The sequence below is a fragment of the Plectropomus leopardus genome, chromosome 21 (genome assembly GCF_008729295.1).
Source record: "Plectropomus leopardus isolate mb chromosome 21, YSFRI_Pleo_2.0, whole genome shotgun sequence".
Lineage (NCBI taxonomy): Eukaryota > Metazoa > Chordata > Actinopteri > Perciformes > Serranidae > Plectropomus > Plectropomus leopardus.
In genome coordinates, this window is record NC_056483.1 from 17817710 (window position 1) to 17835124 (window position 17415).

A 17415-nucleotide genomic window follows, 5' to 3' on the forward strand; every position below is an offset into this window, starting at 1 on the left:
GGGAGGATTTCAAGTGAGTTGTTGCACTGTGCACCCTCAGCTTGATCTCATTTAAGCTCTTTAAACATGCTTCTCAAAAGATTGAACTAATTCTTGCTTTTTTAAAGACAATGTTACTCTTCTCTTGATTGTAATGTACTTCAGAATTCAGAGAAACTGTTTAAAACTATGCAAGTCAACATTTGCTTTTCTGCCATATAAGGTGACGAGTAATCCTTCCTGCTGTACTGCTAAGCCCAGAAAGTATTGCACATTTATTTTCCTCAGAGCTCTATTGCTTGGCTTGGAATGTGTCTGTATAGCTAGCTGTGTTCAAAGGAATTTGACATTTAGATAACAAGATTTACCATACAGATGTATTAATATGATATCCGATATATATGGACCTGTGATAAACACTTCTGATATTGCCATCTTGAGCTACAGTGGTGCCAGGTCTCATCTTCCACCTCAGAACAATGTTTTGACTGTGTGTCTCCTGCTCTGGCAAGGCAGGCCTTCCTGGATCCTGACACACACTTTCCACAATGTTCACCATGTCTGTCATGCCGAGTAACCCAGAAGGAGGATTAAGTTTGGAGTTTAATGAGTGTAATCCCGTGTTAAACAGGGCCAGAGTGTGGGGGCAAGAATGTGGTCCACTGCTGCCTGGTATGCAATAGCCCTTAAGTGCAGTGGCAAACGGTCCAGAGGCGAGGGAGGTGTCAGACTCACGTGTGACCCCGGTTAAACCCTTGCATCTATAGGTGTTATTGATCAAAACATATCAAACATAACTCTGAGGTACATGTTTCTTAAAGCATTTGGTTCTTATAATAACATTGTACAACAGAGCATTCAATTTCTCTCACATCAGAAGTGCTGATAAGATTTCCTGAGAATGCCACAAAATGTTAAATTTTCAAATTAATTGCATAACTAAACACAGCACATAACTTTAGGCCCCACAAAGTATTCATTGTCATTGCCTAATACTGGCAGTTTTTATTTTATATCATCCTCTGATTTCAGTAGTTATCATGCACTCACAATATGCACTTACAGTCCCTTAAGATGCCCTACATGTGATACAGTCACTTCAGTCTCTCACAATGACTTAACAATAAACTCCTGTACTGATAGACTTTGGCTTCCTTTATTTTTCACCTCTCCTTGTTGTGTCCTTTACCAGGTGGCATCGTGTAGCTATCAGTGTGGAGAAGCAGACGGTCACCATCATCGTAGACTGTAAGAAGAAGATCACCAAGCCTCTCCTGAGGAGTGACCATGGTACCATCAGCACCAATGGCATCACTGTGTTCGGCACCAGGATCCTGGATGAGGAGGTTTTCCAGGTAAAGTTTTCACTGTGGTGGTGGACTGGGTGAACTTGTCTATTGTGACTGAGTGACTTAAGCTGTTGTCACTACTGCTAAGTTACTTATTGGCATATTGAATAGAAATAATGTAGCAACCATCTACAACTAAAAAAAATCCCCACAAAGTATTACTTACAGTGTGTTTAGATTTCCCATGGAGGTTTTAGTTTGTGTCCCATCGAGGCAACCCTGAACAACTTTGATGCTGCCAAGAAGAAATGTGGAGATGATAGAAACCATGGTGGACTTGCATCATATATATATCTGAAATATCTGAGGCCTTTAATCTTAGCTGATTGTGCTTGACTTTGTGCTATAGTATAGTTTTATGATAGAGTTCTAGCAGACGTTTTTTTGGCTTTTGTTGTTTTTAATCTGCTGCTTGACCACATGGGTCACTTGGTCAGTGTGTTGTTTGAAAAATTTTGGAGTGTGACAAGCCCAGGTTACATGCAGTGGTCAAACAGGCACATTATACAGTATTATCTTGCTGCTTGCAGCCTTTCAAAGTTACAATAAACATAGACTACAAACCAGCACTACTTAAGTGTCTTATATACAGACATTCTACAATTAAAATAATCAATAAGGGGACTGTGGAGATTATCACTGACTCAAACAATGGATTAAACCACTCTACAGCTGCCTGTTTAATGGTACAGTTGAATGTTTCAAGAACTAGACAGGCTGTAACTGTCTTTCTATAATTTGATTTTGCTGTATTTTTTATTCTTGAAGGGACAGTTCACTAAAATCAAAGAACACAGATTTTTTCATTTACCTGTAGTTCTAATTATAAAACTAGACTGTATTGGTGTGAGTTGCTGAGTGCTGCAGATATTGGCTGTTAAGATGTCTCCCTCATTTGCATATAGTGACACTAGATGACACTCATCTTGTGGTGGTCGAAGTACCAAAAAATATGTTTGAAAAATTTGATAGTAATGTCTCATTCCAGAAATAATGACACACTTACTCAAGAAGATCCATGGACCTTGTTGTAAGCAGTTAAATGTAGGAATGATTTTGGTTTTACCAAACTACACTCACTAACCATGTAACTGCGCAGAGGGAAGCATGCATCTACTCCTGGTTAAGATTTTCATGCTTTTGACAGTGCAACATGTAAACGTTGATTGCATCCTCCTCAGCTGAGCTGTAATACTAGTTAGCTCAGGTGAACCAGCAGTAGATGCACTCTTGCTTCTGTGCGTAATACGGTTGGTGGGTGTAGTTTGGTAAAAAAATAAAAAAGTTTCAATTTGAAACTGTTTGCAACAAGGTCTGTGGATCTTGAGTAACATGGTCATAATTTCTGGAAAAAGACACTGCTGTCGCTCTGAGCACCTCAAGCAGAGTGCCATCTAGTTCTGTTTGAGAGAAGGCAGACAACTCTATGGTTGATATTTCCATCACCCTGCTACTTACATCAAAACAATTAATATACAGAACTATAGGTAAGAGGAAAAAATCTATATTTTTGATTTTGATGATTGATGATGATAAAATGACTTCTCCTGAGATGTATCAAAATCCCCCTTACCTGGTGACTACATTTTGTGATATTTGGGGAGGTTTGAACCTCAGCCATGTCTAAGCAGTTGAGCTTGGCCACCTTTGTACATCATTATTGCTTGTTTGTTTGTTTTTCTGCAAAGCACACATGGGCTCTCTGTCAAATTCTCAGACTTCTCAGATCCTTTGTTAAAGCTTCTCTTTACCTTGTAATTAGAGACACTTAGTGCCATGGGAGTTTCACGTGTAATAGGTTTACCAAAAAATAACTGGCCTTGTTGAATTGTTGTTGACTTTTAATCGGATGATTTGTTTTGACTTAAAGCGAAGTGGTGAAGTGACCCACCAATGAATGGATTTCTAACATGATTAGATTGATGGCAGACATGATTGTATTATGACTCTGTCATGTAAGCACGTGTTAGTTGGCTCTAGAGATGAAAGACTGCTGCTTTTACAATAAGTCAGTTGTAAGTGTGAGGTGCCAAGGATGTGTCTGCTTCAATATAAAATCCATTTTCCCTCATGGCTATACACTGTGACTCAAGGAGAGCTAGCAACCCTGGTAGAAGAGACCTTGTTTGGAACAGATAAATCTGGAACCAGTTATTCTTCACCAGCAAAATGACCATTTGTACCTCAGTTTCTCTGTTACCTCTAATTTGTGAAGATTTTTGGAGAATGGATGGAGAATCCAAGAAAGACCAATATTCCTCACAAATTAAAGTAAAGAAGGTCAGCATCTCAAACGACTCGTGCAGTATAATCCAAGTCTCATTTCGTATGTTCAGCACTTTCCAAACATGCATTTTCACTAAAACTTTTCTATGCACCTGGGCAAGCCTGTGAGTCTGAACTCAAACTCATGTGTGTGTCCAGGCATGCTCAGGGTGCGCTATAAATGTTTTAAATATTGTGAGACTTTGTAAAAGGATGTTTTAATATTGTTTTGCTATTGTTATGAAGACCGTGTTTACTTAGTCGCCAGTTTTAAAATGGTCATTTGTGGGTGAAGTATTTTTTTTAAATCGTGCCACTGTTGTCCATTTTTGCATGTTTGACATTTGTATTTAGCGCCTTTTTGAAACATTTTTAGACTTGTGCTTGTTACTTAAGTACATATTACATGTCGCTGGTGATGCTCCAAAAGATAAATGTAATGTGTTCTAGGTTATCACTCCCTGTTTGTAAAATAATATGTTAAAAAGTATCAGATTTTATCATTAGGCACTTGGCAATTGACCTTTAGCCTTTACTCCTATGTGTAGTTAGTGCTGCTAGGAAAGTCAAACATCTGCAAATAATATGTTTGAATTTAGTGTCAGTGGAAGTTAATTGAACCTCTTGATGTGTTATCTGTTTCACCAAATATGATAACATAGTGTTGATTTGGAGCTGCCAGTTTGTGAAGGCTTTTTCAGTTGCTATCCCACACACCCCATGTCTGGAAAAAAACCATCACAGAAAGTGATGCATATTGACAGATTGTTGTAGAATACATAGAATTGGATTGCCAGCATAAGGATCAGTAGCCTTGGACAGACATAAGGCAACATACAGAGGCAAAGCGTCATCTACAGAAAAGCGAAGCAAAATGATGGCACAGTAATGGACACATTCTTTTGCAATATAAGACACTTTTTGCTTAGACTGCTTCTCAATACCAACTAGTGAGACATCTTTCAACTTAAACATTTCAATTCAACTTAAACATTTCACTTCAACCTTTTGGAATTTAGAATATGATTTTACCTCCACAGTCAGTGATTTGAATGTTATGCTTTGAGGCACAGTTCATTTAGAGCTGGACACTGACATGGGGTCAGGCGGATGTAAATAATAACAGACAATGGCTGAATTGTCATGACACTCACAGTCTACTCTGGTGGGAAGTAAACGTCACTGACAGGCTGTATGGGGGCAGTGTTTGCTTGAGAGAGGATGCTGGTTTGTTTATGGAGTATGACTTGTCATTATTCTGAAGCTAAGTTTAAATGATCGTTTCTACTCCTGTTGTTTTAAAGCCATATTTTGGTATACCTTGTAACAGAGACAACGTCCTGCAAAGCCATTTTGTGTATCCAGAATATATTTTTTTAATTTTCTGTGTTGCTCATTATATCGTAGTTTGGATTTTTTTGGGTGCATTATTTGCTATGTTTGAAATAGTGCTATACTGAGGCCATTAGGATCATGAAGTTGTTCCATGATGAACAGTTAAATTAAAAAAATAGGTATGATCACCATTTTTTAGATGACTTAATGAAAGAAATATCAATTGTGCTTAATAGAAAAGAATTTTGTTCTTTTGAAAAAAAATGCTGCCATCACACTGTATTTAACTTAAATGAGTTTGGTGATACATAGAATGATGTTTAAATATTTATCAAGGTACTAAATAATATTTTAGCCCATTGGTAGAAGACATCACATGACATCACTTTTTTTTATTTTTAATTGACCATCATTGGGAAAGATATTAAATCAATTTGCAGTATGATGTTGCTTATATCTAATTGTAGGTTGACTGGGAATAACCATGTCATATTACTCCACCAAGAAGGGCTAGGGCCAGTTTTTTTAGGTGCAAAGTTTTATAAGCAGAAATGCTTTCATATCTCTTGTCAGCTTTGATTAGATTTATGAGAGGGCACTCAAATCAGCATTTGTATGAAACAGAGTGTCCAGTCAGAGGTTGGCCAGTGAAGGGCTCAAAATAGGAGCCATAAGTCAGTTAACAGGGTCTTCTCTGTGTGGTTTTTGGAACAGGTCTCCTGTCTGTTCTCTGTCCCTGCTCTCCTCAGAGATCCTCACAGGGCCTGATGCATGCTGGGATATACAAGGGCAGGAAATACCTTGGCCTTCTGCATTAAAACCAGTTGTTGTTGTTGTTGTTGTTTAACAAAATAAATTGTAAAAGTTGTGCGTTGTCATAGAAGTTTTGCTGAAAGGTATGCTTGCAAAATTTTGCACCGTAGCAGATTCTCTGTCAGACCTCTGATTTGATTGCAATGTAACAAACAAACTTGAGAAATGTAAGAAATATGTAGACAAGCTTATTGCACTGACTATTTAAACATAGTTAATTTATTACTCCCCTTTATACCACAGTGTTAGTGTTGACTTCGTGGGCTGGATGATTTGAATAAATTTAGTAATAATTAAACATTTGCTCCCTTGTTCAAACCCTGACCCACATTTTTCATAAACGTCTATTCATGCCATACCTGCTCCAGGTTGAAGGCGACCACCATCTCAAAGGGATCTGGTTTAGATGAATGGGAGGCTTTCATTGCCCCGTCAGGCCTTCCTCATATCCCCCCTCCTACCACTGCATATTCTCCCCTGCTCACCACCTCCTTCTCTCTCTCCACCCTCCCCACCTTGAGGCCTCCGTACCGTGCCAAAGCCATGAGACCATCTATTCATGCCTTGCTGACATTACCTGTTTGAACTGAGCACACTTATATACGTACTTGCCTACACTCTACTCTATTTTTGGGTAGCAAACCCTCATCAGTGTGCAGTGTGTCTTACCATATGGGGTTGAGGTGGTCTATGTCTTGATGCCACACCACCACAAGCAGTATTTCCAGGAGAGGCATTTTGTCTAAAAATAACATTGGCTTGATCTGATTTTTTTTTTTTTTGCCTGGATTGTCAATAGTCAAAGACGCATCACTGAGGAGGGACTTCTGACTGTTTTGCTCATTTGAAACTCAATTAGAGTTTCAAAATTTGTTTTTATAATTGCCAATTGTTTAAAATAACGTGCAAATTACACAAAACAATCCAGCTACTTCATATCTCTAAGAGCATTTCTATTATGAACTGGCTTTTTTCTGTCTCAATCTTTTAATGTTGTGTTTTGGAGAGGTGATCTTCCAGCTTTCTGGTGTGGAAACTCCTTGTGCCTTTTCATGGTCTCTTGGTTTCCCTCTCTTCTCAGAGAAACTGTACTGTATAGGTTTTTGGGGAGTGCCTAATTGTTGCATTGGGCTGTCTAATTACAGTTAGTTATGGTTGGACTAAAGGTGTGTTGCCCTGGGCAAAGGTATATCAAAGGACTGATGGTGATGACTACTTGTGTTTTGATTTGTTCAGTGATGCTAAGCATTTGCCCTGTAATTACAACATGCAGCTGTATTTTTGTAGAAAAAAGACAAAAGAGCCATAATTACAAAACTAATTAGTGCTGCATATTGACCATTTGAAACATAGAGGTTATGTTCATGCAGCTCCTCTATGGGAACGCTGTTACTGTGTACTGATGTAACCTTTGACCACTTCCATGTGTATTTACATTGCATGGTGCCTTGTGCCCAGTGTGAGGTCAAGGTGAAAAGATATCAGATGTTATCCAATCCTAGTATGAAAAACTGAAAGTATCAACTTAAAATGATTCAATGGCTCTACTAGTAGGTGTCTTTTGGTTGTGAGTAATCCAGTGTAAGTCAGAAATCTGCACTTGGCTCGTGGCGCTCAAATACATTTGATAAACTCAACAGTGTCTCTTTCCAAAAATCATGAATTGGCTACTCAAAATAATCCACGGAACTTGTGAGCAGTTTCATGTAGGAACTATTTCCTCTCTATCAAAGAAGAAATCTCAATAAAAATCAAATAGTTAAGTATAATGCCATTACATGCACTATACTACTACTGCTATATTGTCTTTTTTATTTTTTGTTCTAAGTCCTGTTTTTGTTTCAATTTACTATAATACTGTTTATTATTCTTTGATAGTACAGTTATCATGCTCTTCAAGGTTTTTCAAGTGTTAATGATGCATTATAATGCTTCATAAGCTCCACTTGAGGTGAATACTGCCAAGAATGCATAACAAAGCAGAGGGTACAACAGGTACAGAGTTGTAAATGGATTTCCGCAAGGATTCACAAGTCTCAGCTGTTGATCTTGACCCTGCTTCTCTCTTTCAGCCTCTCTGTTTTCTCGTTGACCTCTGACACGGCAGTCATTAACACACAGCCTCGTGGGCCTGTTTCTGTGCTATACTGTGCTCTGCTGTAGCCAGGAGGGGCATATTTTGGAGACTCTGGCTTTGCTCCAAGTTGCCAAGGGCTTTTATCTCAGCAGTCCACAATGGAAGACAGGCCCAGAGCCTCAGCATAATTCTCCCCAGGTGTTTCCCAGCACAAAACATCTTTTACCATCCCAGCTGCTCTCTCTAAATCCCTGCCTGTCTGTCTCTGGATCCCTCTTGGTGTTCCCTTCCTGAGTTGACATCAGTTTCTTACTTGGCTTGTCTTGGATTTGTGACTTGGCTCTTGTTTGTTTGGTGACTCGGCTCTTACTTTTGGAAAGACAGGTTAATGCATCATTAAAAGAAGAAACTTGTCAATAAATAAATACTTTGGCAAGTGAAAAGATGATTATTTGATTCCTTTGGGTGATCATCAGCGCATCTTTTAAACCTAGACTTGTTTTTATGCTTTACTAACCCCTACAGTATATGATCATTTTATCTTTCCTTGTTTCCATGGACATGTATTGTTAAATGTGTCTGTCACGATGCTCATGTCCTCCCATGACACAGTCAGATGTCTCCTAGTTGTGCTGATATGGACTGCAGGTTGAACACCAAGTCTCCACAGCCTATTTGTGTGCAGACGGGTGGCTCTCAGACATGGACTAATTAGAGCTGACTCTAGGCAGGGTTCAAGCATTCACTGTTGGTCTTAGGGTGACACATGAGGTAATACATGTCAACTTGACTCAGGACAAGGCTTGATCTCTCTTTCTCTGTCAAGCCTTCCCAAACACACATTCAGTCAGACACACACTCAGCTGAAGCCTTTTCAGACCTGGCACCTAGGTATACTGCTGTCCCATGCCCACTTGGCAGTTCAGTTTTGTCTTTTCATGGTCAGTGTAGTAAATGTTTTCAATGATGATGTTATGTCTTTCAGGAATGGTGCACATTTCTTCTTACAACTAGGACACCAAGGATTAAAATGACCTGTTTGCTCATATCTTCATAGCCTGAAATGTTGTTTTTGTTTTTGTCCACAAATGTTAAAGGACTAGATACCACATAAAAGGTCTTATTAATGAGTAACTATTCTTACATCTCTCTGTTGTATATATTCCTGGAGCCATTAGTTGCAGGGATTATATAACATTAGTGAACTATTTAGGTGAATTTTGTTACCTTTGGACACAGCTAGCTGCTGGTTCATATTTACCATACATTAAGTGGTATTTGACTTTCTCATCAAACTCCCAGCAAGAAATCAAATAGGAACATTTCCCAAAATGTCAAACAAGTGCTTTAAAGTCCAAGTGAAACAGAAGTTGGAGCATTTTTAGTATTTGTATTTTGACATATTTTCTGGTAAACACATTATTTTAGTGGAACACAGTTATAAGAGGGATTTAAATATCCTTTGCATTTGATTGGACTGCTAAAATAAAAGCAGGTTGAGAGTTTAGCACAATGTGGAGCCACAGGAAAGTGGACTGTTGGCTCCACACACACACACCTTCTTTGTTAAAGTGGGAGAGGGACGAGGGAGAGGTGAATTAATTAGACCTCCGCCACATTGTGTTGGAAACGAAAACAAAGGTTTGGTCCACTGGTATCCAAAGACACATCCCTTCCTGTCTCTCTTGATATTGCCCTGTTTGCTACTGAAACCCACAAGTGCTGAAATGTGGTTTTATATGACTGGTTTGGCTTGCTAGTTACCCAGAGTCTCATTTAAATGGATAATCTTTTGTTAATGAGTCATTAAACAACTCAAACTTTTCTACAGGAACAGAGAGAAATAGTCTGATGTTATTTTTTCATGACATTTTTGGCATTTCACAATACATAAATGGCCAATCAACATAGGGACACAGGATTTTCTTTTTACCAGGTATTTTTTATTAGATTAGTCACGAAAAGTACTTTGTTGGCTTTTGCAAAGTTCATAAATATTATATGCATTTTAACAGTCATCATATATCAGCTTATGTTTAACACTCATAAAAGTAAGATACTGCCCTTGTTGCACTGTGTTATCATGTTATTGTAGCCATTACAACTGTCATACCTGCAGTATAATACCTTGCTATGTGCAGAAGAACTGGGATTGGGCCATTAAATATGAATGTTGAAATGAGACACAACAGTAAGATAAAATCAGACATTTGGAAATCTGCGGAATGGGCTAAAAACCTGTAAATGTCGTGGCTGACTGAGAAAGGTAGAATGTGTCTTTTGTTAGGGTTTCAAATTTGGTGTGTAGATGCACTGTGCTTTACTTAAAACGCATGCTTTAATTGATAGAGATGTATCAGCCAGGGAGCAAAATCAAAGTAGCATTCCACCCACCCACTCAGCGGCACACATGGAGGAATCTCTGCACTGTCAGACTGACGTTGTGCAAAGGGATGTTGATGGATGGTTACACTGAAAAAGCTTCAAGAAACGCTATTTGTTTTTCCATGGGACAAGCCTTAGCATATGGATGTTTATACTAAGGTACATGTTAAGGATCCATTGATGTAGTTTTAACACAGGGAGAATACACTTTCTCTCTCTCTTACACACACACACACACACACACACACACACACACACACACACACACACACATTCTCTTGACAAGTCACAGCCTGCTTCATTTCTCTGCCAATCGACTGTTCTGTTCTCCAACATATAGTGTCCCTGCTCACACAAGTGCATTGGGATTTTACCTTTGGGCTCAGGCATCCCTGTGTGCTCGCCTGCCAAACATCCTAACTAAAGACATTCCCCTTCTTCCACCACCCAAGAACCCCCCTCAGCCGTCTTTGCAATGTGTATAAAGGCTCAAAAACCAGCCTCCAGGAACTGGGTTCGAGCAATTACAGACTGCAAAGAAAAATCCAGATGCTTTCGCCAATATGTTCACTGTCTTGCAGTGAGCTGTGGGCTTTGGCAGTAGGACTGATAACAAGGCGAGACAGCGCTAGAATGGTGTCAAGCATTGTGGTATCGCGTCCCAACCATAGAGAGAACATTGTGGTCTGAGTAACTTTCTCAAACCCCGTCTGAGATTTTTAAGGTTTTACTCTTTCCTGTGTTGGCTATTTTAATAGTTTTCAGACAAAGCCATTGTATATTGTTTGTTTTTGCACAGTACGCTTTCTTTTTTTCCAAGTGACATTTTTAGAAATGGATTAATTTTAGCCCAATCTCCTTTGACACTCATTGCACCAGACACCATCAGTAACCATGTGGTCTTGTGAGCTAAGACTTTAAATTAAAAGCTGTTGACAGCTGCGTTTGAATCAGAGCTTGACTGATTTTGTGATCCGTAACAATGTTATTTATGTGTAAAAAAAAAAAAAAAAAAAAGATACCATTTTGGCAAGGATCTGAAAATGTTTGTTAAAAAGTTAGGAAAAAGATTTGTATAATGGCAGGACTTTTTATAGTTGACATAAACATAAAACAGTACTGCAACAGTAAAGTGTAAATGCTCAAGAGGAAACCTCACTGAGAGAGTTTTTACTGTAGCACTCAAAGCCATGCCAGGTGTTGCTTGTGTCTTGATGATACATGTTTATTTGATGTCCTGAGGTAAACCCTGGCGCTGATAATAATAACTCCCCCAGTGTCTGAACTTCGTTTCCTCCATGCACCATGTGAGTGTGGACTCTGTGGGGTGTGTGTCAAGCTGTTTAATCACACAAGGGTTGGATTTACTCTGCTAGACGCTGTCAGTGTGTGGGACCTTCGAGATCACATCTGCAGTTTAAGATTTACATTTATGCCACTTTACCCAGTATGTGTGAGTGTGTGAGCAAGATGAGGCATGACCTCCTTGTGTGTGTCTGTGTGTGGGCAGTCTTTTTTTGTATGGTGCCAGTGATCTGGTTTCATCAACATTTGTAAATAGATCTAATTTGAAAAAGTGATTGAAAATAACAACTATATACATTTTTAAAGGCTCTATATGTGACAATCAGAGCATTAATATAGCAGCTAACCACTTGTTATGTAAAGATATAGTGGAGTAATGGCGTCCTAAACAGAGAATTAAGTCACACTACCTCTGTGTGATATCTGGCTTCTCTATGCTTTGTTGTGGTTGGTGTAAGCTGGTCCGACTTTATGTGAATGTGAGTGCATGTATGTATCACACTGGCTAGCCCATCGCTGTCAGTCTGCACTGCACTCATGCGGCTGATATCAGGATGCCGTTTTCACCTTGGTTTAGCACCCAGCCTCTGGTTCCCTCTGGTTAACAGTGTTAGCTCTGTCACCACTGTTGCCATTGTCAGTGCTGTGTATGGAGTTAGCCCCATTAGCTTCTAGCCGCCAGCTCAGCCACCTCCATGCTGAGAACCATGTCCATACAACTCTTTGAATTTCGTACAGTGTGTCTTTAAACTGTCTTAGAAGACTACATGTGGGTAAAATTTGTTCCTAATACAAGTTTCTTATTCTGTTTTCTGCAGGGTGACATCCAGCAATTTCTGATCGTGGCTGATCCTAAAGCAGCTTATGACTACTGTGAACATTACAGCCCGGACTGTGACACCCCCCACAGCGATTCCCTGCAGGCCCAGGAGCCAGAGGAAGAGGTCAGCCAACGAGGGAGGGTGGGGGAGGTTCAACTAGGAACCAGCTGAGGGCCCTTATTAATTTCTTTTTTTCCTAATAGGAGATGTTGATGAGATGCTCTCTGAACTGTATATTGTTTACTGCTTATGTCCATGGCCTGCAGCAGCTGTCAGGTTTTATTTGCAACTGATAAATCTGTGTGACCTCATATTTAGTTTCAATTTGGAGGCAGACATTTTGCAGCCTTAGTGACCTAATTATTTACCTATTCAGGATGATAATTCAAAAGGGGTTCTTTGTTAGTTGTAAGTTGATATAACTGATTAATGTTAATATGGTTGCAGTATTTTGATACGTTAATTTTATTTATGAGCCAATTACAAACTTTTCACCGTCAGTGTCATAGAAATGTATTCAGCCTGCACAAATAACTTTATCTACACACGCACTTTGCTGAGGAATGTTCTCAAAACAGCAAAATAAGAACAAAGTATGAAAATACAGGCAGAGGGTAGAGTCTCTGCATATAAATACATGGCCTCACACTTCACTTCTAGGACAGTCATAAGTGCTTATTGAGAGGAATAACTTTTGTATGAGTCTTTACACTGTTTTGTACAAAAATCCAACATAGTATTCATTTAAAGGCTAAATGCACACTCAATCAAACGTTGAAACCATGCATGGTGTACATCTAGACACACCCCATTCAGTGATGTCATAGCAGGTGTCTGCCGTCAGCTGTCAGAGGTAAGATGCCTGCAGCAGTGTCCCTGATTGGAGGTGTGGCATGATGCGCACAGTGATAAGCATTGCAGCAGTTGTCTGACCTGTTAGATTTGGTGTATGTTTATCATGAAAGCAGGATTATAGTAATGCTGAGGAGTTATATCAGCATTGATTAATATACAGTGTAAAATGTTTATTTTGAAAGTAATAATCAAAACAGCTGATAGGGCAAACTATTCTATTTCTTTGCTCTTTTTCTGCAATTTATAAAAGCCTATTAACCCCAAATGTTACAACTTATAATTCTTATTCCTGTGAGTAAGAGTTGATAACAAGGCCAAGCAGCAGCTAGTGACACAGTAGAATGTGTGTATCTCCTTGTTATTTCATTGATTTATCAGTAATTTTAATTATCCACACACTTAAAACTGCATCAGTCTTAAGTGCAACAAGTTAATCCCTCATATATATTTGCCCATTAATCATTGTAATGATTATAAGGGGCAAAGTGAAACAATCATCGACACTGACCAGCTCTAATATAGCAAAGTGGAACCTCAACCTAATTCAGTGCTAGCTTAACCTCAGAGATCCATGTATCTTTCATTAATGTAATAATCTGAAATGCACATGCTGGCTTATACCATAACCCATCATTTTTAATCAGTTGAGCATGGCATCATGTTGCAGCAGTGATGATAGAAGAAGTGATAAACTTTAATGACTAGAAGTCAGGGTTTTCTCCTACACTTCAGCTGAGTATTATTATATTGTATAATTAAATTTTTCTGTTCTAGAAAAGAAACTGCAAGAAAACTACATAACTACAAGAGGGTGCACTTTTTTAAGTCAGACCCCTTTAATCTAGTTGAACTTAAAAGTCCTGAGGTGTACAATTTACATGCTTCAGTGAGAACGTTCCATTACAATATAATCCTGAAATGCAGCTGGTATTTCTGTCTTTGAGGTTTCCTTGTTGTTTTCCTGTGTTTTATGAGCTTTTTAACATCCCATCTGCGTACATGTTTGCAGGCTAAGACCCACATGGCTAGTGCTAACGCTGAACATTTGTTTACTCGTTTGTTCACCATATTAAGACCATTATCTAATTTAGTAACACTTGGCTTTGATTATTTAAAAGTAATAATTATTTTCTAAAATTGTTATTGGCAGATCGAATTATAATATGTTAATATGTTATAAATAATACATAATAATACATTATAGCATTACACTTCGGTGTTAAGTGTGTGAACATGTGGCATGCCCAGGATGATATGTACCATGTATCATCTTGTTGCTGAAAGAGCGCTAATGCTAACACTAAGGCCTCTCTTCATTCCACTCTCTCTCCTCTGTCTCTCTCTCTCTCCCAACCTCTCTAGTACACTACTGATGATTTAGATTACTCTCAGTTCTATGATTACTCTGAGGGAGCCACAGACATCATTCCAACCGATGAGTATTCTGAACCACAGGTAAATGAAAAAAGGAAAAGAAAAAAAGATGTGTTTCCTTTAATGCCTCCTCTTGTCAGTCACCCATCCCTTCCCTCACTTCGTCTTGTGTTGTCTGTGAATGTCTGTATGTTTACGTGCACACCGATACTCCAGTAACTGGAAGTAATCAGCTTTGTGATGATATTTTAATTAGAATGTTTGGGCCAAATGTGTCTATTTGCTGCATTGAAGGACTGAGAAATAATCTAGGTGTGCTGACCTGGTTATGCCTACTCTGATTATGACTTTACAGTAAGTCAGCCGAGGTAGAATTTTGAGTGTGCATGTAAACATACTCAGTTTGTCAGTCCTCCTTGTGTCTGTTTTATGAGGCTGCTGCCTTCTCTCACTGGAAAAATGCCATCTGCTTTGAGTGTTATTTTGCATTCCAGCACTTCTTTAAAACTATTACATACATACATACATATATACTTTATATGGATTTCTGCAACATTTTACTTTACATTTTGGAAGCTGCAGCAAAAGCTACTCACCACTTTGGCTATTTTATGACTTAAATAACTCTAAAGAGTTGCTGAAAGGCAAATCTTCTGTGTTTTGTTTGTGCATATGTCCCAGAAAGATACTTAAATGTGCCCGAAAAGTCTTTTGTATGTCACATAAAAGGCCCAGTCCTCAGTTCTTGTGCAGCATTCTTTCTGCCCAACTGTTACGTGATCTTAAGTTAATGTTAACATGGTCAGCATTTCAGTTGCAGCCCTTGTAGTTGATGTACATGGTCATCATGTTAAAAAACACCATGCATGCCAACTACTGTAAATGGGCTGCTGCTGGAACACATGGGGCTCGACAGCTTGGTTGAAAAAGATTCTGTACAACAATCGCGGATTGTGCCTTTAAATCATTTCCACTTTTAAATGTTCCATGTTTGTCTTGGTGTTGTTTGTCGCCGCCCCCTCTTCCAGAGAACGAAACGTAGTGTCTCCATGAAAAAGAAGAGGACCACAAAGTCCCTCAGTAAAACTAAGACAAAGCCCGTAAACTTCTTTGCTGCCAAAAAATCACCAGCTAAAAAGTTTGCCGCTAAGAAGAAGCGACAGATGCCTGGCTACCAGGCCACAGCGCCAGCTCGACCCAGAGGCAATTTTAGGGTAAACGTTCATGTAAAGACAAGACCACATCCCATCAAGATTTTCCTGCCTTGAAGGGAAAATCTATGATGGCAGACTCAGAGCTCCCTAACCTCTTTTGTGTAGAAGTAGCAAAGTAGGACCCCTAGCAAATAACCTCTGGTTTAAGCCTTTGTGTTAACCCTCGCTTTATATTTCTTTCCTTTTTTCAACATGACTCAGCCAAACAATGTAGGAGATTACAATACAGACTATGACTACGGAACTGTAGATGGTACTCAAACTCAGTCCCCCTTTGCCACGAGCGGACCCAAAGAGGTAATCTTCATCTTCATTCTCATGTTGTTCTTACAACCAGTGTTGGGTGTTTTGGGAAATGTGAACCAGGATGATTTTACCCAAGGAAGTATCTGGTATGAAATGACAAAGACACAACCATTCGAATGAATCGATGTGTCTTTTGACTCACTTAGATTTATGTGTGTGTGGCAGAACTGATGGACAGGGGGAGACTTTTTAATTTTTGATTTATATGACCCACTTGCCCCTCCCTGCATACAACATGGATTCTTGGGATGCATAGCATGCAAAAAATAATGCAGTGGACATTGTGGAGGTTATTTATAGTTTAATGTCATGTCATGCATTTCTGGCCAAGGCTGCAGATTTTGTTAGTTCTGAGTAAGTGAACACATCAGACCCATTCAGACATTGCAAAAGGGCATATGGAAGTAATTGTGACATTAAAGTCTGAGGCTGTCTGGATAGTAGAAATAAACAAGCAAATGCCGAACTTACTGTATTGCATCTTACTTTTGTGATCACAAGGGTATTTGTTGTGGAAACGTGTCCCTCCTTCTAATAGAAACCACTCAGACTGTTAGTGAAGCAACATGTGCGCCTTTACAAAGAGCCAACAATATTTTTTCAGATATTTAGAGATAGTTTCTGTTTGTTCAGAATTGCTGCCTCTATCCCTTTGGCTTGTCTGCTTTAATTACCGACACAAAGAGCAGAGAGTTGACAAGATTTGCAGCCTTATCCATGAAGTTGATAGTCGCAGAGCCTCTCTCAGCCAATTTGATTTACAGTAAATGATAGTAAAGATTATCTGTTAAACAATATATGACCTGTCCATCACATCTTTAGCTTGGTTTTGATCACTAGTTCTGCTACTTACTTCTGTAAGAACTATGATCAATGAGGAGTACAACCTCCTCACAGCCAGCTATGAATGCGCATTGTCTACTGCAGTGTTTGACAAAGTGGATGTGATTATATGGGAAATGTTGAAAATATAATTCAGTCAGATGAAATACTGCCAATATATAATAAGTAACTGTGTAATTACATCCACTTTGTCACTGTTCAAAGCTAAATCCACACGGATCAGTTTGAAATAAAAGAAGAAAATTGTGCCAGGTGATTGTGGTTATAGTACTTGTGCCAAATGCAGAGTGTATCAGGGTAATATCACAAGCTGCTAGTAACGTATTCTATCAAAACATATTTGTTGACGTATTAATTACAATGTTCTTGATGCACTCTGTATATCTGCACAGCTACTACAATCTGATGACTGATTAGATGCCCATGCAAACTACTGCTACTGTCATTTCAGACATTTCAGCCTTTCTTTACTATCTGAATCAGGATATCTTATG

General features: G+C 38.9%; 1 protein-coding gene across 1 annotated transcript in view; it reads left to right on the forward strand.

Moving 5' to 3' along the window:
• Nucleotides 1-17415, forward strand: part of col11a1a (collagen, type XI, alpha 1a) — a 93223-nt gene that overhangs the window by 8621 nt on the left and 67187 nt on the right. The window contains exons 4-7 of the mRNA XM_042510329.1: nucleotides 1172-1334; nucleotides 12327-12452; nucleotides 14547-14639; nucleotides 15974-16069. Of these exons, the coding sequence (XP_042366263.1) occupies nucleotides 1172-1334; nucleotides 12327-12452; nucleotides 14547-14639; nucleotides 15974-16069 (478 nt within the window). The remainder of the gene's footprint in view (nucleotides 1-1171; nucleotides 1335-12326; nucleotides 12453-14546; nucleotides 14640-15973; nucleotides 16070-17415) is intronic.